The 22148-nt window shown below is 36.7% G+C and overlaps 2 protein-coding genes and 1 long non-coding RNA gene across 3 annotated transcripts in view; all 3 read left to right on the top strand.

The window, feature by feature from the left end:
* The first annotated feature begins 648 nt into the window (after positions 1-648).
* On the top strand, positions 649-1567 carry LOC118598782. The gene is made up of 2 exons (XR_004947918.1): positions 649-1330; positions 1445-1567. It is a non-coding gene; the product is annotated as an uncharacterized LOC118598782 (long non-coding RNA).
* A 3459-nt stretch (positions 1568-5026) lies between these two features.
* Positions 5027-7685, top strand: rpl29 (ribosomal protein L29). The gene is made up of 4 exons (XM_024269548.2): positions 5027-5175; positions 5579-5631; positions 5749-5813; positions 7515-7685. The coding sequence occupies exons 2-4, from the start codon at positions 5595-5597 to the stop codon at positions 7605-7607; spliced, it is 195 nt and encodes a 64-aa protein (XP_024125316.1). The 5' UTR covers positions 5027-5175; positions 5579-5594; the 3' UTR covers positions 7608-7685.
* Positions 7686-9391: 1706 nt separating this feature from the next.
* Positions 9392-22148, top strand: part of iars1 (isoleucyl-tRNA synthetase 1) — a 55256-nt gene continuing 42499 nt past the window's right edge. The window contains exons 1-11 of the mRNA XM_024270013.2: positions 9392-9662; positions 10263-10386; positions 10621-10777; positions 11271-11390; positions 11475-11557; positions 13309-13426; positions 13514-13661; positions 16987-17074; positions 18942-19002; positions 19156-19251; positions 20980-21102. Coding sequence (XP_024125781.1) covers positions 10268-10386; positions 10621-10777; positions 11271-11390; positions 11475-11557; positions 13309-13426; positions 13514-13661; positions 16987-17074; positions 18942-19002; positions 19156-19251; positions 20980-21102 — 1113 coding nt within the window. The 5' untranslated portion in view covers positions 9392-9662; positions 10263-10267. The remainder of the gene's footprint in view (positions 9663-10262; positions 10387-10620; positions 10778-11270; positions 11391-11474; positions 11558-13308; positions 13427-13513; positions 13662-16986; positions 17075-18941; positions 19003-19155; positions 19252-20979; positions 21103-22148) is intronic.

Consider the following 22148-nt stretch of genomic DNA (forward strand, 5'->3'; position numbering starts at 1 on the left):
TATCTGCTCTTAATATTTTATCATTTTCCTGAATGTATTAAATTTGTATAGTTTTTCACGATTTGTCTTGTATATTTTAACTTTTCTGAAGCACTTTGAGTGTAACGGTTGATGAGTGCAGTTCACTATTTCGTCAGCAGAGGGCGCTTGTGTGCTAGAAACCCTAATAATTATTTTCGTTTATTTTTGTACGTTTATATATTTATTTTTCTAGCATTTAAAGGACATTTATGGAGCTGTGAGACCAGTAATATTTATTTTTGAAGAGTTTTTTAAGTGTTTAGATTATTTGAGTTCAGCCAAAGGTCGCTAGAAGTACTTCCGGGTTTTCGTATCAGAGAAGCCAGTCTAGCAAGCGCATGCGAAGTCGGCCCGACAGAAAGTTGAAAGAGAAGAATTAAAAGGAATTTTTTGTTTGTTTTTCATCCACCGGTTAGTTCATTAGCAGGCCAAAGTGGTATGTATGTGTATTATTTTTTATGTAAATCATTTGTGTAATCCATATTTTGTATTTAAGAATTGCCTTTTGTCTGCTAGTTCTACGGTGTTGATGCGGTGTAAAGCCTGAAGAAAAGAATACCACATTAAACATCAGTGAAAAGAACTCTCAAGCCTCTCTCCTGTGTGATAATGAACCATCCGGCATATTGAGAGTTGACCACTGTGAAAAGTGCTATGTAAATAAAGATTTATTTAGTTATTTACTTACTTTGTTTACAAGCCTTCCCGCTCTCTTACAACCCTTCACACCCCAAACCTAACATTACCGGTGCAACAAAAGTGCCGAACAATATCGGAGCCGTGCAGCTTTGAGTCAGATTCCAGCTCAGATAAGGAAAACAAAGATGTACATGTAACTGTGTTTTTTTTTGTTTTTTTTTTTAAATTATTTTTCTATTTATTTCTGGACCCTTTTTGTGTACGCCGTGAATGGAATTTCCAACGCATTTAAACTCATCACGGATGTCATCATGTGAAAATGAGCAACAGGTGCGGTCCGGCTGCACCTGGCAACTTTAAAAGGAAGCACACAGGAGAGACACAACAGGCAAGAAACTCAAAGGGCCAGAGGAAGAAGAGACCCGGGTGGGGGTCCCCACGTCTCCTGGAGCCATGCTGCCCTGGGAGCGGGTTGGCCACCGTCCCTCCCTAGAAGACGTGAGCTGCTAGCCCCTCAACATGCCTCACCGGATGGGTGACAGGGAGGACGCACCTGCAGCTTGGAGCCAAGGAAGGGGAGAGTCAACTGGAGAGGCAGAGGGGTGTGGTTGTGACCCCCTCTTAGAGCCAAGTACCCTTTCCTTGTCCTTCCCTAAATTGAGTTCTAAAGGTAGCAATGGGAGCAGTGCATGTTTTTATCCCAGGGCCTATTCTATATTTTGTGCATGATGTCTTATCGTTTTAACTAAAGCTTTAATTTATCTTCCCTTTTATTGTTTTTAAGCACCTGGTTTTTCTTTTATGGACTCAAACTCCTCCCAGTGGACAGCCATGAACTCGAATGGAGGAGGGGTTTTTAAAGACTCCACCCCTGGATCAAATAAACTGTTGTCCATCTGCTGCACAAGCCTGGTTGTTGTTTGTTTGTCCTGCTACTGCTGATCTGGACCGTGGTGGTGAAGGTGGCACTTGACTAATTGCTCACCTTAGCCCCGTCACTTACCCCCATGTGACATTTGGCGTTGTTGGCAGGATCAGCTGCAGAGCAGGGTAAACTCCAGGTCCTGTGGGCCCATGTTTTTAAGCCTATGTTGTGATGACGACGATGATGATGATGACGATGATGACTGTTTTTGTTGAGTGTAGCTGGTTGATCAGTTGTGAAAAAGTTGTGTGCTTAGCAGGAAGCTATCTTTTGGACAGTCAAAGTGAGACTATGGTGTTTTCCTGGGGGGCCTTGATAGGCAGGGACAGCCCAGGTATGGAGCACCCTTGAATAACCACCCCTAAGAGCTATTCTCGCTGCCACCTGAAGATAAGTGTTTTTTTTTTTTTTAAGCTTGCCCTTTAGGGTCAGAAGGCCAAAGGCCTCTGTGGAGTGCGGTAGATGGAAGGAATTGTCCCGCATCCATTCATCTAGGTCGGCCAGTCTGGATGTCCCCTCCAGTGGTCTGGGGTGTAGACAACGGGTTCCTGATTTTAGATAGGATGGTTTGGGTTTCTCACCAAAGCAAATTTGGTTCCTCTTTTGGCGGTCGGTAGGGTGGGGAGTTTAAAGCTGTAAGGCAGCAAGGTGCTAAAATCTACCTGTCGAGCTTAAAGAGACCCACCAGAGTTAATGAATACCCCCTTCAGTGCGGGTTCCAGAGGGAGGAACTGCTTTTAACAGGGTAGTAGTTATACCCGCGAGGTGGAAGCGCTGTTGTGGTCCAACCAGACATGGTAAATGGTGTATACTTATATAGCACTTTCTACCTTCTTTTGAAGGCCCAAAGCTCTTTACAGTCACCCATTCTCACACTGATGGTGGCTCCACTGCCGAATACTGGCGCCAACCTCCCATCAGAGCCAATTTGGAGTTCAGTGTCTTGCCTACGGACACTTCGACACATGGGCGAGCAAGGAGGAAATCAAACCCAGGACCGCTGCGCCACGACCGCTGCGCCACGACCGCTGCGCCACGACCGCTGCGCCACGACCGCTGCGCCACGACCGCTGCGCCACGACCGCTGCGCCACGACCGCCCCATAAACATAACATGATCAGATATCTGTGGTAGCCCTCAAACATGTCAGGGTACCATATGGCAGAGAATGTCACTTACCCCCTGTGACGTACATGGATCTATTTGTCTACAAGTGGATGCATCAGAAGGGAGCTTGGAGCTTCTATGTCACAACTACAAGCTTTTCCAACGTTTTTGTGTCTGCTTTTTTTTTTTTTTTACCATTGATTGAATAAAGAAATATTCAGTGATGCAATTTTAAGCTCAAGTTTCTTCATATATGTCCTCCACCATGAGAAAAATCTGTAAGAACATGTTCAAAAACACCATAAAACACAATTTTAATTGGACTGGGTCATTAACTTATCCTTTTCCAATTTGAAATGTCATGACTTTTCTTAAAGTGGCTCAATCACTAGAAAAATAAAAAAAGCCCCTTTTTTTTTGCTTATGTTTACTTGTGGGCCGTATACCACAAGGGCACAAAGACTGATTTATGGCTCATTTTTGACCCGAAATTATAAAAGTAAAAGTAACACCAGAAGTAGTTAAAGGCCACACACAAACTCTCTCTAATGCACAGATACACACACATCTATACACAAACACCTGCACACATACCGGTTACACTTGAGGCTGCAGGTGGGTCAATCAAAAGAAAAAAAAGGTGCAATTTCTGCCCTGAAAGAAGAAGCAACACATGTGAGAAATACACCTGCAAAGCCCATTCTCACTTTTGCACATACATGTGGTAAATGGTTGATATTGGACATTTTTCACAAAGCAATACATTTTTGTTTAGTTGTGTGGATTGAGGGCTGCACGGTGGCGCAGTGGTTAGCGCTCTTGCCTCACAGCGAGAAGGCCCCGGTTCGACTCCCGGCTGGGACCTTTCTGTGTGGAGTTTGCATGTTCTCCCCGTGCATGCGTGGGTTTTCACCGGGGACTCCGGCTTCCTCCCACCGTCCAAAAACATGCTTCATAGGTTAATTGGTGACTCTAAACCGCCCCTAGGTGTGGATGTGAGAGTGAATGTGTGTGTGATTGAGGCCCTGTGACAGACTGGCGACCTGTCCAGGGTGTACCCCGCCTTCGCCCTTCAGTAGCCGGGATAGGCTCCGGCACCCCCGCGACCCCGAAAGGGACAAAGCGGTCAGGAAGATGGATGGATGGATGGATGTGTGGATTGACTTATTTTTTTGTTTTCAATATAATTGATTCAGAAGTAACTACTTCACATTTATATAATAGCAATAATTAACCATAAGTGTATAAAGAAAATTGTTATGACATTTGGTTTGTGTTGGGAAAAAATAGTGTATTAATGTCCATTGTTGATTGTGTTTTTGTTTTGTGTAACAAAAATATGACAAAAATGATATAAATTGAGTGTAACTCACAATTACCATGATGGTTTTTCATGCACAATAGATTTTAGATATTAAATTCAATGATTTTGCTTTATTTTGAGATCATTTTTGATTTTTTATTAAGGGGAATAAACAGAATGTTAAGATGGCAAAGGGGTTAGAAAAACAAACGGGCAGGTTGTCGTGTAAAGCGTTTACGTAATTAATTATTGATTGATTGAATAATAAAAAATGTAATATCAGAGAAAAACGCAGCATGAAAGTGGAAAGCCCTGTGTGGAGAATCAGACCGCTCGGTCCAGTCAAGGTTCAACCACTGAGCTCCTGGAGTCAAAGAAACTGCTGGCCTGTTCTCAGTGGATGCTTGGATACTGATACTTGGGCACAGGAATCAGGCATGATGTTTTCTTGTTTGTTTGTTTTTTCTCACAGGCCGTCGATAACATCCCTTTTCAAACTCAGGTTAAGAACAGGCTGAAACCATAGAGACAGGAAAAAATAAATAAAAAGAGCTGTGATGACTGGAGTTAAAGCTCACTGGGAGTACAAAATAAACTGAGAGTAACTTTACTTTCATGTCCTCCATTTCAACAATACCTTGGGAAAAAAGGCAGATCTCAAGGGCCAGGAGACTCAGTGAGAAGTAGAGTGGCCATTCCATCAAATGGTCATGTATATCAGATCTAAATAAAACTTCAATATTAGTGATCAACTCTCCTTTTTTACTGTTTGTCTTCATCCTTGATAAATGTGCTAAAATGTAAATTTTACACAAAAAAGAACGAGAAAAAGAAAACACTTTAGCCTAAAAAATGTCGTCACTCTTGCTCACCATTAACTGTACAAGCAATTTTCTTAAGATCTGACATAATGTAGAAAAAAGTAGTAGAATTTAAATGAAACATATCAATATAAAATATGACCATTTCTCTGTTTCTAAAGCAAAAATCCGAAACCCCATCCACATTTCTAAGCGGAGGGGGCCCCCTTGTGGTCAGCAACACTTGTCTTACCGGAAAGTACCGAAAGGGGGCGGTGTAACCACAACACGCGCCTTTTACACGTCGGGGCTCCTTTTTCATTTCTCTCGGAGGCGGAAGTTGCTCTTTCTCTTCCGGTTGTCGTCTGTACGTGTGACAGGTATTGCTTATTCCACTTCGGTGGATTCTCTAAAAATCCATATCCATCTGCTTATGTTGTTCTCCCTGGTACACAAGCAGACATTTGCTTTGATAAAACTCTTTATTAGCCACATAATTGTCGCTTTATGTCCTAAATAAGACCCGTAATGAAAGCTAAATAAGCTAATAAGAAAGTGCTAGCTAACAAGCTATCGAACAGTTTTAACTGAGGAAGCTGTTATTTATTTTCCTAAGGGATGACATGATTACATTTCTAAGTGTCTTAATGCCTAAAATGTTACTATCTGTGCATTAGTTATATTTAATAAAACGCCACGTCTTCGCGTACGTTTTTCCCCGTAGCTGATGCTTGTTAGCATACATCATGATGCTCATTTTGGTTTGATTTTTGCCTCTTGCAGATTCTTTAACGTCAAAATGGCAAAGTCGAAGAACCACACAACTCACAACCAGTGTAAGTAAATGTTAGATCAGCGTTTGATGTTAAAAGAAGGTGGATGTATGTTTCGGATGGAGGAGTGAAGCTACCAGTCTGCTTAATTATGAGTTGTTTTTTCCCCCCCTTCAACAGCTCGCAAAGCCCACAGAAACGGCATCAAGAAGCCCAGATCTCAACGCTACGAGTCCCTAAAAGGGGTAAGTTGCATTTAAAAAGGCATTGTCACTTATTGTCCCATACAAATTAATTTCAGAGCTTCTACTTTGTTATAAATGTGCACAAAACGGTTTCTAGATTTAACTTTGGTTGACAATGTGTGTTTGATATCAGTGATTTTTGCTTTATTTTCTTTCTGTGAAACTTTGTTTTTAAGGAAACCTGCAGAACTGTGAAGTTTTATTTGTTTTTTTATCTATTGTCATTGTAAACCATATGGTTGAGTGGTAGCTCTTTCTGTCGAAATAATCTAATAATCCATTAAGTCATATGAATTATAAATCTGGCTGTGCTCTTTACTTGACATTTACTAAAAGAAAAAGTACCTTTTCTAAATCATAAACTTGTGCATCTGGCTATATAAATCAGATTTTCCTTTAACTACAATATTTCAAAAGAAAGCAAGTAATTTGTCTTTATTGTTTGGCTGATGTAACTCGCACATTTTTAAGTGTGGCTAAGTACAACGAGTAAGAGGTGTAGGCAGCATTCACATGGCTGCATCACCTGCATGTATCTTAAGTGTGCCTGAGGCCAAATGTTGTTAGTTGCAGAGTTGGTTTTAACCTAAACCTTTCCTCTGGGGCAATGTTGCCTAGAAAAAAAGTTAAGCATTAGCTGCACATACATAGAAAGCTAGGTGCAAATATTCACTTTCTTATTCCATTATTTAAAATGTATGACTGTTGAGCTAAATCCTTAAGCTGAATGAACTGATTAAGTATTTTGTAAAATAAAATTGTACTTTCAGAGCTTTTTATTCTCTCGGAGATGCATCATCTGTCGGTGTGCTGAAGTTTTTTAAAATCGTTACATTACTGTGGGCAGTACGCCTGAAAATTATAATGGACTACACGGCTTATTTGACATTATTCTGTTAGGAGTAAATTAAAAATAATTTGATTTGAAATAATTTGGATGTGCAAAAGTATGAGAGGCAACATGTTGGAAAGAAAGAACAAAAGCCAAAGTTGGTGTTGTGATTTACTGTGCTGATTCCTGAATGGAGTAAAGAAAAAAAAAATTGCTTTGCAGGTTACTATAACTTTTGACACGATATTAGTTAGATTACATCTATTCAAATTCCTATACATAACTTGGTATAGTTTTTTAGTTTTTGTTGTTTGACCAGTGAAGATATCATATTCAACTGTCCCCTAACTTGTCTGCAGTTGCTGCTTAAAAGGATATGTTTACTTTAGTATACACAAAGTTTAAATTCATATCTGGAAGCATCTGTAAACACAACAGGCTGCTGTAGAGTTCTTAAACAAATATTTTTTATAATGTATCTAATGTAAGTGTTAATATTAGCATTACAAATCGCTAGCAAATATATGTGTTAATGTATTTAAGAAAAACTTAATAAAAAATGTAAACAGAATATGTTCTTTATGAAATACTCTGAAACCATTGTGGGATTTCTCAATATTTCATCACTGTGACAGAAAGCTAGAGCTCAAATTATGCTCCTTTTACACAAGTAATGGTGTGTTTTCACCCACTCGTACTCTTTTTAACTTAGTAAAACTTAAATATTTGATTTCCCTTAAATACAATCTGTGCTGCTAATAAGTAAATATCTTAAGCGACCTATTTTTTTTTTACGTGTTGTGTCCTTGTACTTATTGTTGTCTGAATAAAGCTAAAAAAAAAAAAACCCTGCTTTCTCTGTGTTTCAGGTGGACCCCAAGTTTCTGAGGAATATGCGTTTTGCTAAGAAACACAACAAAAAGGGCTTGAAGGCAGCAAGGAAGGCCGCCCAGCAGAAATAAGCCAATTTCCTGTTTCTTGACGCTTAGCTTTCCATGTCATGTTTCCATGAGCAAAATAAAGCAATGCTTTAAGAAAACTGCTGATATGTTTCTTTTTGTGGCTTGTGTCAATGAATCTGTGCCAATTAACTTCTCATGTTAAGTTTGATAACTACAACTAATTGTTCATTTCCGGTATTAACGTGTTCTGTGAGTTCTTAAACCAATTGCCATCTCACAAATTTGTTTTTCAAAGTTTTGGTAAAGTCAGTAAACTTGCATAATGTGCAACCTCTTGGACTAGGGTTTTTAAGAAATGCAAACAATTTGAATAAATAATGGGTTTGTAGTATTAGTTTGTTTACTTTAATCACATTTTTGTTATTTATGCTAAGATTTTTAGCAAAATGATGGTAAAAGGTTTAATCTGGTGTGGATTATTAGAATTACATATTTTTGCATTTGGTTAAACATTCTACACCAAAGTTGTTTATATTCAATAGTAAAATGAGAAAAAAATGAAGGAACACTAAAATCACAATAATGCAAAATACTTTTTCTGCATTTTTAGTTCAAGTAAATCTGCTGCTGCTTTGAAAGGAACTATGAGCTGCTCTCAAAAGTAAAATAAGTTAATTTAATAAAGAAAAACTCAATTGTAGATATTTTAAGGCTAAATTTTAATCAAAGCAATGGCTGAATGACTGCAAAAACAGTGTAATTTTTTAACTTTGAGGTGAGGTCTTTGTGGCTCTCATTGGACTTAAGTCCGTAAGAAACTGGATCATAAAGCTCTTTTAGTGTTAAAGGTTGCAGAACCCTGCTCTGGAAGAAGTTTGGCAGCTTAAAAGCAATTATCTACTTCGTACCCCGCACTTAATGCAATCACACATTGAATCGAAAAATCTAAATTTTAATTTACCTACCCACTTAAACTTGCTGCATTGATTTAAGATCAAGTTAAAAATCCTCTGCTAACCTGTGAGCATGAAAAATATATAATCCTGTGCATAGAATAAGGACTAAATGATTATGCCTCAAATGTAAACCAAGGAAAAAAGTGCAAATGACACCACATTCAAGCTTCCATAAACACATGACTTCTTTCTGTCATTTTCTTAAAAAAATATATGATGGAAAAAATGTTTACTTTGGAAATCTAAATTAAGGGAAATGTAATGATTAAAAAAAACAAACAAACAAAAAAAAAACCAAAATGAAAGTTGGGGGTACTTGTATATTTAGGTTGTGGGATTTGTGTTTTATTTTATTAATTTAAGAGATATCGTTTGCAATTTTAACCAACCCAAATTTATAAACACATTTTTTGAGGTTACTTGAAAAAAATGAATACTGATGCACATGTACTAGTGATAAATGCTGTATCTAATTTAGTTTATTACTGCAATATAAATAGTTGATGAGGATTTGCATACTAGAGAGATTTTGATTTGATTAAACCAGACTGGCATGTTGTGACAGGAGAAAAAGAGATTTGTTACTTTAGATTTAGATATGTCAGTTAAAAATAATTTCTGGAGGAGAAAAAATATTGATATAACATATTGGTATCATAATTTAACAAATATAAAACCTGAATTTATTTATGTAATAAAATCTAAATATGTTCTGCATCGTTGACAGCAAATCTGTGTTTTTGTTTGTCATTTAGAGGTTTTATTTTGAAAAAAAAAAAACTAGAGATCTTTATTAGAAATATTATATAGTTGTTTTAGCACTTGTGTTGCTAATAATTGTGGAAATATAAAAAAACACACATTTGTGGGACAGTAGAGTATATACACATTTTCGTGAACTTTAAAGGTAATGGATCAGCACTCACAAGGAGAGAGCACAAATTTTAATAAAAAATGCGGTTGCAAATATTTCTTAAATATTCAAATTTCTATCATGAAAAACAAACTTCAGATTATACAGGTACAGGTAGTTACTCATATGCCATCTGAGTTAGTGGATCTAACTTTATTTTGAAAAAGTTTGCGTCCCTGCGTCACTTCCACTTACGCTCTGACTCCAGCTTGCATCATTTCGTCTTGGCTGCCGGGTGCTGAACATGTGAGTATCCAAAATCAAATCGTACTGTTAGCAAACGGGTTATTTTACAGCCTCGCTGTATCACGCATCCGTTGCGGGATGCGAGACTTTCCGACGCACATTTAACGAGTTTCAAACTCGGTGTTACTGTGAGCTAATAAACTACATGAGCGACCTGTTAGCCTAGCTTGCTAGCCAACAAGAAGGATGTGTCACTCTTGTGAGGGTTCTGCTACAAAGAAAAGTGATTAAACAAACTACTAAAGTCAAAATTTCTGTTTTTTAAATAGTAAAACATGTATAGTTGTGTTGCTTTGCCTCAGAGCTCAAACCAAAAGAAGCGACAACCTTTTGTTAGAAAGTAACGAGCAGATTTTGACAGGTGTCAGAGGATTAGGGAGTTTGTGCAGTATTCACTGATGGAGAATACCTTTTTAAAACTTTGTACTTAATGGGGAAAAAGTTTATGTTAAAAGCTAATCCCATTTAGCATATTAGGTGAAAAATGAAACATGAATATTATTATTTTTTTTTTTACGAGCTTAATGCTTAGATGTGAAAACTGGTTTGTGTCTTGTGTTTGGTCCAGTGCTTCTATATTATATTTTCCTTATTGAACAGACGCCATGGTTGAGCCAGTTGCCGAATCCATCAACTTTCCCTCTGAGGAAGAGAAGATCCTGGAGTTTTGGCAGAAAAAGGACTGTTTCCAGGAATGCCTTAAACAGTCTAAGAACAGACCCAGGTAAATGTGATTGCTGTTTACTAAGAATCTGTAAAGTTTAATGATGTTCCTCCATTAAAAAAAAAAAAAAAAGCTTAGAGCTCACTTGATGTTTAGTTGCACCCATTATTTGAGTTTCTTTCCTTAAACAATTATGACAATTGGCAATTCAACAAAAAATGTTGTTTTTTATTTGTGAAAAGAATTTGATTTAACAGTAATAAATACACACATTTGCTTCCTGTTTACAACCAGGTACACTTTCTATGATGGCCCGCCATTTGCCACAGGTTTACCCCACTATGGTCACATTCTGGCTGGGACTATCAAAGACATAGTTACTCGGTTTGCTCATCAAAGTGGCTTCCATGTGGAGAGACGCTTTGGCTGGGACTGTCATGGCCTACCTGTGGTACGTTTTTTTTTTTTCGTTTGTTTGTTTGTTTTTTTCTTGTTATGATAACATTATGAATTACTAATTTACATTAAAACCTTAAAAAATGGATGTCATTTGTCACAATTTTAGCAAATAATTCATTACAAACATTGAGTTCTCCTGGGAAATACAGAATCAGAAAGCTAACATACACGCATGACATTGAAGCCAGAAAGAAAACATTATTTAAAATTTTACATGAACTGGTTGAATAATAATAAAAAAAAAAAAAGATTTGTTGACAATACTGTGGCAGGATGGAGTTTGAACTTTGCAGTATGGACATGAAAAACTCATTTAACAATTCCTTCTGTTTTATTAGCCTTATTAGGATCCTAGAAAGTCTTAAATCTAATTTATTTCTCTAAAATGATTCATTTTAGCATTAATCTGGATGTCTAACTTAACTGTCTCTTTTTGTTGCATTGTATCAAATCATGTGTGTTGCATAAATCTTGCGTCTCTGTAGGAGTATGAGATCGATAAAACTCTGGGCATCAAAGGGCCTGAAGATGTGGCAAAGATGGGGATCGCCGAGTACAACAAGCAATGCCGAAACATCGTTATGAGATACTCGCACGAGTGGGAGGTGAGTGGGGAAAAAAAGCTTGTGTTGCCTTGCTTAGTTTAAAATTTCATAGGATGAATGGATACATATATTTTTTTTACACAGACTTCAGTAAAAAGAATGGGGAGATGGATTGACTTCAAAAATGACTACAAAACTCTTTACCCATGGTTCATGGAGACTGTCTGGTAAGTACAGCATTAGAAACTTCACATATACTTCTTGTGGAATTAATCTTTTTACTTAAATTAGCAGTCATATTGCAGAGGTAGAGCGGTGACCTCTATTTGGAAAATCGAAGGTTCTGTTCCTGCTCTGTCGAAGTGTCCTTGTGCAAGACTCTGAACCAGACATTACTCCTTTTTCAACTCAAACGAACATTTTCTGTGCTAAAGTTTCTGAATCTAATTCAGCTGTAGCAAAATTCTCAAATGTCTCTTTTACAAGTTTCCACAAATCAGCAACTTTATTTGATTGAATCCTCATTCTCCGTAAAATGTTTGAACTTTGTGATGAAGATTTTCCCTTTAACTTTTAAGTGGAGGCTAACAACCGGATGCTAGCTTCAGTACGTCTGACTTTTAAGGTGTGATGGATAAATAAAGCAATAGAAAATGACGTAACTGTCATAAAACTGATATTTTCTAAATGTAATATAAACCTGAATCCACTGTGTCTCCAACTTTATTCTCTGTGTGTGAAACAGTCGTCTGTCGCGGCGTATTAGCCAGAGTGGCTTCTGCTACATGAGAACCACTGTTGAGGAAAACTCCCAATTTTTGCTTTAAACAGCAGCTTTATTATTCTTTGAAGTCGAAGGCTTTAATTTGATTTCCTCACTGACTTTTTACTGCCAGAAAAAACTTTCCAAATACGCTTTATTATTTGTTTTTTGTTAGCTTGTTAGCTTTGATCCAGGTAGCCGGTTTAAGTCATGTAACCAAGACAAATGTGAACAGAATCCGGCAGTTTTCCAAAATAAAACCTCCTTATGGATCAGAAAATAAACTAGACAGAATTAATCTAAGTTAGTGCATGTATTTGTTTATTTTTTCTGTCTGTGGCCCGCGGCTCGGGGGTTAAGGACCACTGCTATACAGGATTCAAACCTGGGTTCTACTCCTGTGAGGGGAAAGCCGCACCACCCTGGAGCCCATCTCTAAATCTCTCTCCAGTAATTGATAAGCTGAAAACAAAAACTTTCTGTTTTCAGAAGCAGGACCAGGAAAGGTTAATCATTTAAAATTGAATGTGCTTCGAGCCAGAATGTTCTAGGATCCTGGTTTTGAAAAGGAAAAAAAATGTTTACAACCCAGTTTAACTCTTGTAGAATTACAAATCCCATCAGTCTCTGAAAAGCCTTTAAGCTGCACAAGAAAAACTGAAAACTGCCCCCTAAAGGCTCCTGCCTCCAAACAAGATTTGGAGCAAGAGCTGGAAGCTACCGACAAACCAGATGTACCGAGGAAATTCGGAGCCTTCAAAAACCACCCAGATATCTTTCAATGAATATCGCGGCCACTGCCAAGTTTCCACTTACCCTTGTGAAGGGTTTTGAGGGATGTATAATCAGCTAAAAGTAGTTTGAAAGGCTCAAGGCTCAAGAGCATTGCCCTTTGTGGAAACACAAACAAGCTGACGTCTACTATTAGTATTAGCAGATAGAACTCTTGTGGCAACTATCAGGTACCATTGCAAAGATGCATCATACTAAAAAACAATGGGAGGCAAGAGCTCGTAAAAAGGAAAGAAATGAACAAGATGTTATCATCAAAGATATGGAAGGCCAAACCTTACAAAAGGAATCTGATGTGGTAAGCAGAAAAAAATAGTCGCTAAATAAGAAAAAAATCCATCTATACTTTGATTTTGTGTTGCTGTGTACATGTATGAGTTAGATAAAAACTGCCTACTCTTAATAGTTCCCCTTTCTTTTCAGGTGGGTGTTCAAGCAGCTGTATGACAAGGGCATGGTGTACCGTGGCGTCAAAGTGATGCCTTTCTCCACTGCCTGCAACACCCCCCTGTCAAACTTTGAGTCCCACCAGAACTACAAGGTTTGTGGAGCAGGATCTGCTTGCCAGCAGAAATTATTTAAAATAATAATGTGTAAATTTAAAACCTTAATTTCCCACCATCCCCAGGATGTTCAAGATCCTTCTGTGATCGTCAACTTTCCTTTGGTGGAGGATGAGGATGTCAGTTTGATCGCCTGGACCACCACTCCCTGGACTCTGCCCAGCAACCTGGCCCTGTGTGTTAACCCTGACTTTCTGTATGTCAAGGTCAAAGGTGAGGATTGTTTCTCTTTGAGGAGTCGTATGATTCTGTGTAAAGAAAACATATTAGAAGTTTTTTTTTAACTTCATGACACCTGCATTTATTTCCAGCTATAAAAAAATCACCTGTTTTTGCTTTCAGTCGATGCTAAATAAGGATAAATTTGGAACAGAAGTGGTTTGATGTGTATTTGCATCAATAGGCATCAATGGGTTAAAGAACAAGCTTTGTGAACCTGTTTGGACCATTTCCCACGAATCACAGTTGGATGGAAGCTGAGAATGCTGACTCACTATCGGTCCACAAACATGTTTTTGTTGTGAACGCCTTGAATTACCAGAAGTGATGATCTAGTTACTTAAAGGCTTAAGGCAGGTGTCCTCTGCCTGAAGATCTGGTTTTGTGAGTTTGGTGAAAGTTTTGGTAGCAGTGGAGCTTATTTAAAAACCGCACTAAAGAACAAGAGATCCTTTTTCTCTTTTTTAAAATCCCCCTATGACAGTTTTTGTATTTCAAAAAACGTTCACAGAAGTGTTTTAATTATGAATATGAAGTTTTTAACCTAAATTCCACAGCCTAAATGTTTTAAAAAGCAATATTTCATGTTGATCTGAAGCCTCTGTTTCCAAAATCTCCTCTGAGGGGGCGTGGCTTTTGGAGCCGAGCCGAGTAGCCCCGCCCCTGTCTGATTCTGATAGCTCTGTGTCTCCCTAGTTTAAATCTTCACTGCTGCTACATTGAGTGGATTCTCGTGGAGATTTTCCAGATTTCTCAGTCCTCTCAGCTACCATAAAATATTGTATGATACACAAAAAAATCCAGTGACGGGTGATTTGACCACAGAAATGTGAATGTATAAAAATTTGTAATTTTAAGCATAGAGTTTAGCATTCATCTTTGAGTTTTGTGAATAACTGATAAAAAATGCAAATATTTGCAAATTACACAGACTGATTCTAAGGTTTGCAACAAATGAAATTTAAACCTAAAACATGCAGATTCATCTTAAAAAAGGATTGTGGATGGAAATGAAATTTTCTATGTTCAGATTTGCCAAAAAGGATCTAAAGACAGTTTTTTTCTTCTAGATGTTGTTTTTTGTTGTGTTCCATGTAGTTGATAGCTTTTTATAAGGATGACCTAGATTTTTGTTGCCCGGTCAAATCCTGATTGATCCTGCAGGGGGCACTGTTGAAGCACAGCTTGTCATCCAGGCTGCACCGACTGAGCTGTGCTGCATGTGAGACCTCCTCGGAATACCAATGAATTTCTTTTTTTTTTTTTTAGTATCCGCACAGACTCGTAACTCTTCTCTCGCTCCATCTTTTCCCCGTCATCTCTCCCTTGTTTCCTCACCGCTCCACCTTCACATCCACCTGCTTTTGTCCTTCAGTGTTCCTATTTGTCTCTGCGTGTCTCTTTGCCTTACTGTCTTTGCTGCTGTTTGATCCGTGGACTGTGCGAAGCAGCAGGTCTGAGCTGCGCCGTCATTTGTCACCACTGAAGGAAAAAAAAAAACATGTTTTATTGATGCTGCTCCCTCCTTTCTTTTTTCGCCTCACTGTCTCTGGTCATTTGCTTTTTTGGCCTTCCCACAAATGTTGTCTCAGCTGTTCTGAAAGCTTCTTCTGTTTGTTTTTTTTTCTTCCCTCAGCTATCCCCTCTTCTATTTTTATTTTTATAAGATTTGTGTTTCTAAAATGTCTGATTGTGTCCAGCTCAGGTACTTTACGAATAATCATTGCTGTGTAGCAAATTGAAGATAATAATCGAACAATGCTACATTTTAGTCTGTGGTTGGTTAAAGAATGGGTGCCAATTTTATCATAAAAAATGTAAAAAGATGCCTTCATTTTTGATACACTGCTGCAGATTTTTAGTTCAGAAGTTTTAGTACCACCAAAAAAGAAAAATAATTAAAAACAAAAAACAGAAGGAAGTTATTGAATCTGCAGGTTGTTTCTCTTAAAACATTAGATCTGTAATATTCTTCATAGATGCACTTGGACTGTGAAGCTACAAACACATCTGGCATTTAACTCGTGTTCAAGAATGCTGAACCCATGGTGTTCATACTCCACAAGCAGGGAGGAGCTTCTTCTTATTCATGTTTGCTAGCTCAAGTCTGCCCCCTACAGTTAGAAGAAACTTGAAATGTTGAAATGGTGCAAATCTGGTGAATCTTGTTCCAGGCTTTTTCTTTCACAACTCTATTCCGATATACAAAAGACTTTAAGTTGTCAAATAATTCCAGCCAAGTACAAGCAGCAGTTATTAATTTCTCTTTTTTGATCACTTTACAAATGGTTAGCACTTCCATGAATGAAGGGGACGCTATCCATTTGTCGCTACCCGAGTCCCTGATTGGTAAAATTTTGACCTGGTTTAACTTTAAACACATATTTTTTACTTAGAGCCCCAAAACAATTGTAAAATGTGCATAGCTACTAGGGGTTGGCCAAACTATCCTTATTGCATATTAAGTCCTGCGATCGATTCTCACCAAAGGTTCTAACCAAGTATCGATCTTTTATTTTCATTTGAACAAGCTGTAAAACAACTTGAATTATTTAATTTTTGTTCTGTTTACAAAAATTTAGCACAAAGTAGTCGCACTGCTGTTCATGTTTACTATTGTTAACGATGAATTTTACAGATAATTCCAATTCAGTTGGTGTCAATGCTAGTTAAAGACATAATATTAAAGATTTGCACAAAAGTGTCTATTATTTGTTGCACAAAATAAAACAGCTTGTTCAAGCTGAAAAATAAATGGGGATATATTTTTCTAAAAAAATCTGTTTTTCTATATAATGTAAGTAATTAGAGAAGATTTTTTACGAATTATTGCGATATCCTCGATATCGTGAGCCATTTATCGCGTCTCGCATCATATCTTGAGGTACCCAGTGATTCCCAGCTCTAGCAGCTACGCATTAATGCGAGAGTTTTTGACATAGAAGCCTGAAATGTGTGTTTTCGTGGTTAAGATAGATGTTTCATTGGAAGTGGCCGCTTGAAGACATGTTGCTGAGAGTCGTGTGAACGTCGCTTAAGAAAGAATGTAAAAAAGAAGTCAGGAAATCACATTATAGGATATAAAAAACATTTTATAATGGGGCAAACAAGTTTTTGTTCTACTGCATTTTAGGGTTATTTGTTTGTGATCTAATTCTAGTTTCCATCCATTAACTAAATATAAATGGAGTTGGAGTTTTTCCCTCTTCTCAGCATATGCAGCTCCTTTCGACCAGTGTTTGGTTTTATTATGCTGCAAAAATATACGTTAGGCAACAGTAAATAAAAAGTTTGTTGTTTTTCTCCTTTTGTCTCCCAGATAATTCCACTGGCAAGACCTACATCATGATGGAGGCCAGGCTGGGGGCTCTGTTCAAGTCTGAGAGCGAGTACACTGTCCTGGACAAGTGAGTGCAGAAGGGTCATAGTGTAGTTTCTTCATCTTTTTTCTCCTAATAAGGCTTAATTAGTTATCAAAGTCCACCAATGATCAAAATAGTCTGTTTGTGGAGATGTGGAAAACTAATTTTTACGTTTGTTTTCATGGGATTACTCAAAAACTTATAGTGATTATACTAATAGTTATCTCAGTGCTATATTTATTACTATCACTGTCACTATTTATAGTGGTCCTTTGGTCCTTTCTCTGAGGAGTTTGGTTCTAAAATTAACCCACAATGGACGAAATGTGTAAAGTTGTCGGCTTTTTTTACATAATTATTATAAATGTTTGAAGGCTTCACCTCACATTTTATTTAGTCTTTCTAATGTTAAAATATTAACATTTTCACATGTTTCTCTCTTGTTTAAACTCTCAGTTCAAACCTACATCGAAGAATATTTTAAATTTGAAACAATATCTTTGCAATTTGAACGTGTGCTGTTCTGTACAGGAGCCGAGGCACGGATGTGATTGATTGACAATGGTCTACAGCTTATCAGGACTCAAAACTCAATGTGTCGTAAAAAAAAAAAATCAAATACTGCTCTAAAAACATTTGCCAAACAGCAAGGCAATGTGGACGAGTCTGTATTTACAGTTGCATCTGCTCAACGTTTTGATCGTTTTTGTCAAACAAATAGTCATAGCTGAAGGCTATATAGAAACACAACCTTCTGCAGCTCAAAATGAGCCAATAAATGAATTGAAATGAACTTTCTGTGCTGTAAATTAATACAAAACATGCTCATTTTTCATTGTCTCTGTTGGTGTCAGTACTCACTATTGTTTCCAGTCATTAGACTTCAGCTGTCTAGTCCTATTTCCTTACTTTGTGTGTTTTAGTAGCTTTCCAGTCTGAATTCTAAACTCTATTTATTCTGAATTAAGGTTTGGTCATAGAAATGATCAAACAGGTTAGACAGGAGGGAACGATTATTTCTCTCTACTGAAACAATCCACCAATATTCCCAGTAATACAGGATGACTGCTGTTTCTTTTGATGCTCTGTGAGGTTTATTGATTCATGTTTTTGTCATTTATGGTAATTATTGACTGATTTATGTTAGTACATGCTAACATGAGTTATGTTAGTTGTCATATAAATATAGATGCAGGATGTATTGAGACATGAAAAGGCTTGTTTAGGCTTGATTTATAACCCCTCCCATCTCATGCAGTCTATGAAAGAAATTACTGGTAATAAAGTTGTCATGGTGAGGAGAAGTGTTGCATTGTGGATAGTGTTCTTTTCACCGTCAAGAGCGTCTGAGAGTTGATTATAAATATTGTCTGCTCAGTTTTCAGTTTAAAAACAAAAACATTCCATATATGAAAAAGTTTCAGGATTTCTTTTGGTTGTTTTTGAGGTTTTTTTTAAATCCACTGACACAGATGCTTAAACAGAAATCATCATCTCTGTAAAATCAATGTGATTCATTTTGAAAATGATGCGCCCCGCTGTTTCAGGACAAATGAGTAGTGTGTGGGAGCACACTAAAAGGCCAGCATGGGGATCTATTACTGCACACAATGTGGGTGACTTGCTGATTTATGAAGGCGCCATTAATGTGAATCAATATCTTCAGAGTCAAGAGCGACATTTACCGTGTACCCCCTCCTAAACAGTTTCTTTTTGAGGGAAAGACCAGCCTTTTTTTAGAAAGACTGAGTTTGTAGTTGTGCTGTATTAAAGCTCCCTAAAAGAGAAACATTTATTGCAATTTATGTACAGAATCCATGAAGATAATTTGTCATATTTACATGTTTCACTACATCTTTTGGTTGAAACTACTTCAAATGTTCATATATTTCTCATCTAATTTTGTTTTTAGATTTCCTGGTAAGAACCTGAAGGGGAAAAAGTACAAACCCCTTTTCCATTACTTTTCTAAGGTATGTACACTTTTTTTGTTTTTGCTTTTAACATTTTATTTCCTACTAAACTTACAATTAATTTACATTTCACTATAAAAGTGAAACAGATTATTATCAGATCTTGCACTAACACCTGCCTGAACTAATTTAATTCTGCTCATTTGATGTTAGTGTGGAGAGAAAGGAGCCTTCCAGGTGGTGCTGGATAATTATGTCAAGGAGGAAGAGGGCACCGGAGTCGTACACCAGGCACCGTACTTTGGAGCTGTAAGCGCCACCTTAACATTTCTCCTCTCCCCTGTTTTTTGCTCTTTGTTGTCATGTCATGCCTCTTTTATAAAAAGAGAATTGTTATTCACTGTTTGACATAAGAGGAGTATATTTTTTTAATGTTGAAAAAGAAAAACTGGAATTTTGTGTATTTGCTGTTGGTTAATACTGTTACACCCCTGTCCAGGGGCTTGTTAAAGAATGTAACATAAAGTAAAAAAAATAAATAAATAAATAAATACCCCAGCAACTCTCACAAACCAAGACTAAAAATTGTAAATTTAAAGAAAAAAATGATATAAGCTCAAAGCTCCGCCCCCATGTAAAATTAGGATCAGCTCAGCAGCGAAAACTCGAAAACTGAATTGAAACTGAAAACAGAAAACTGACAGCAGAAAATAAGAAGCAAAAAAGGAAAGTTTAAAGAACAAATAAACATTTGTTAATTGTAACAGTTTGTCTTTTTTTTAATTATTCAAGTTTCAAATTTACATTTTTTTTTTATCAAATTTTCAATATTTATTTTAAGTTGTCATTATTTTTCTTTCAATTTTATTTTTTTCAAATTTTCAATAATTTCTTCAAGTTTTGAATATGTATTTTCAATTTTAAAACTGCTTTCAAATTTTTATTTTTTTCTTTCAGTTTTACAATGCCTGTTTTTCACATTTTCAATCTTGTTTTCATTCACTTTAAGCTGATCCTGATTTGACCCCATACCAACATGCAACCAAAGATTGCAGAAAGAAATATAGAAAGCCTCCAACTCTAGGAGAAAACATGAAAAAAAAACTGGCAGAAAACTCCAAAAGTACAAAATTACAGCCTCAGCTTTTAGAGTACATTTAACTAAAAGTTTACGCTATGGGGGAAAAAAAGCTTTTTTTGTTGTTTATTTTATATTTGGAAACAAGTTCAGAAATAAAATGCAAGCAATATTTTTAAATTTGGTAAAAAGACCGAGAAACTGGTGTTTACTGGAATTTGTTTACATTTAATTAGTTTAAGACGAGGCAGAAGTCAAGAATTATCGTATTTTGAAACACAGAGGTTACATAAGCTGCTTTTTATTTACATTACTTAGTTTCTTTTAAAATTTGTATTGATATATGTTTTTGCCTAAATTTATTGTTGTATAACAGTTTAACACATTCTATATATACATTTAGTGGTATATTTTGTTTTGATTGGTTACATAATAATAAACTTAATGAAATTAACCCTGAAAATATTCCATTAGATTGAAAGTGCTGCCAAACTCTATTTTTCAAACTTTATTTTGTTATGACTAGATGCGAAATGACCTTGTGAGTCATCCGTCTTGGATACTGACGGCGTGTTTGAATACAAATTACATTTAGAGCTCGGCAGTACTCATATACTTCATGCATAGCTGCCACATACCAGTGCTGCTTGTTTTCAACAGCGCAAAAACATCCAGCTATGGAAGGAACTTGAAATGCCGTCATAGCATGTCTTTAAACTGCTGAAGATACTTTCCACTGGATTTAGTTGTACTGTACACAGTGATGTAATGTTAACATAGAGGTTTGAAATGATGCATCGAAATCTATAAGAATCAGCAGGGGAAGTTTGATTTGTTTACATACATAAGAAGTCATTGATTTAAGTTATATTTCTATTTATAAATCCATAGCTTTACAAAACCTATCTAGTAAAAATGTTTATTAAATCTGTTCTTTAACTGCTATATCTTTTCTGCAGGATGACTACAGGGTTTGTGCTGAATACAACATCATCCAGAGGGATCAGGCTCCTATCTGCCCTGTGGATGCCTCGGGCTGCTTCACTTCAGAGGTCACTGACTTTGCTGGACAGTATGTCAAAGTGAGTGACACGTCTTACATTTACATGCAGTTTGGGTTTACTGATGTTTCAGCTGTTTTACAATGTCTTACATGAGAGTTTTTAGTTAAGTTTTAGAGCAACAACAACAGAGACAACAGTTAGAACAAGAAATAAAGTTGAAATGATATGGCACATAATGAAGTTATATATTTTTTACTCTATAGATAAATCAGGTTTTTTTTGTTTATTGCACTTTTAAGGGGTTTTACAAAAAAAAAAGAGAAATTAAATGCGTATAGACTAACATTTAGCATAGTGAAATAACACATATTACAACATTACAACAAGATTAGAAGAGAAATGTGCTTTCAAATGTGATATTCAGCTGTCATACTACAAGGAATATTTACAAATTGTAATTGAATATTGTCAAAGTAGAAGCTTACAGTTCACCCTCGTGCTCTCCTAGGCATGTTTACATTAAAAGTGGGGTCATCTGGACCCCACAAAACAGTGCGCTGAACTTTTTTTTTCGAGGATGTTTTATCCTTACTGATGTCTGGGGCAGACATAAAATCCTGTCCACCTTTGTCATGTGAGGGATCACACATCAATATAAGGGTTGGGTCATTTGGACCCCATAGGATAGCACAAGGATTAAATGAAAATTATTTATTCGTTTTCCCTTTTTTTTTGTTTACTTTATGTCGTCATCACAATATTGATCACTAACATCACTCATTGCAAGTTTTCCTTATATCGTGCACCTCTACTGTGTTCTTTTTTGTTAGATCTTCCTTTGTTTTAAGTCTTTGTATGAAATATATATATTTTTTTTCATGCATTTATTTTGAAAACTGGATAAAAGTTGTTTTTTTTAATTTATATATCTTTGTAATGGCTACAAAACGTTGTGATGCGTTTGTAAAGGCATTTTGACAAAGGCGTGTACTTGAACTTGTACCCTGGATACCCTTCTATTGTCTGTCACACCAAAGTCTGTAAGGATCCTTAAAAGGACAGTGAGGTAGAGCAAATGAGAATGGAATCATTATTTAGCGTTTATGTGCAAAGGCCAGGGAGTG

Source organism: Oryzias melastigma, linkage group LG5 (assembly GCF_002922805.2).
Source record: "Oryzias melastigma strain HK-1 linkage group LG5, ASM292280v2, whole genome shotgun sequence".
Classification (NCBI taxonomy): Eukaryota; Metazoa; Chordata; class Actinopteri; order Beloniformes; family Adrianichthyidae; genus Oryzias; species Oryzias melastigma.

Excerpts from the sequence above, each read along its gene's own strand:
- rpl29 (XM_024269548.2), top strand. The coding sequence starts at position 5,595 with ATGGCAAAGTCGAAGAACCACACAACTCACAACCAGT. Across the intron at positions 5,632-5,748 it reads CCACACAACTCACAACCAGT|CTCGCAAAGCCCACAGAAAC; the intron begins GTAAGTAAATGT and ends CCCCTTCAACAG. Across the intron at positions 5,814-7,514 it reads GCTACGAGTCCCTAAAAGGG|GTGGACCCCAAGTTTCTGAG; the intron begins GTAAGTTGCATT and ends TCTGTGTTTCAG.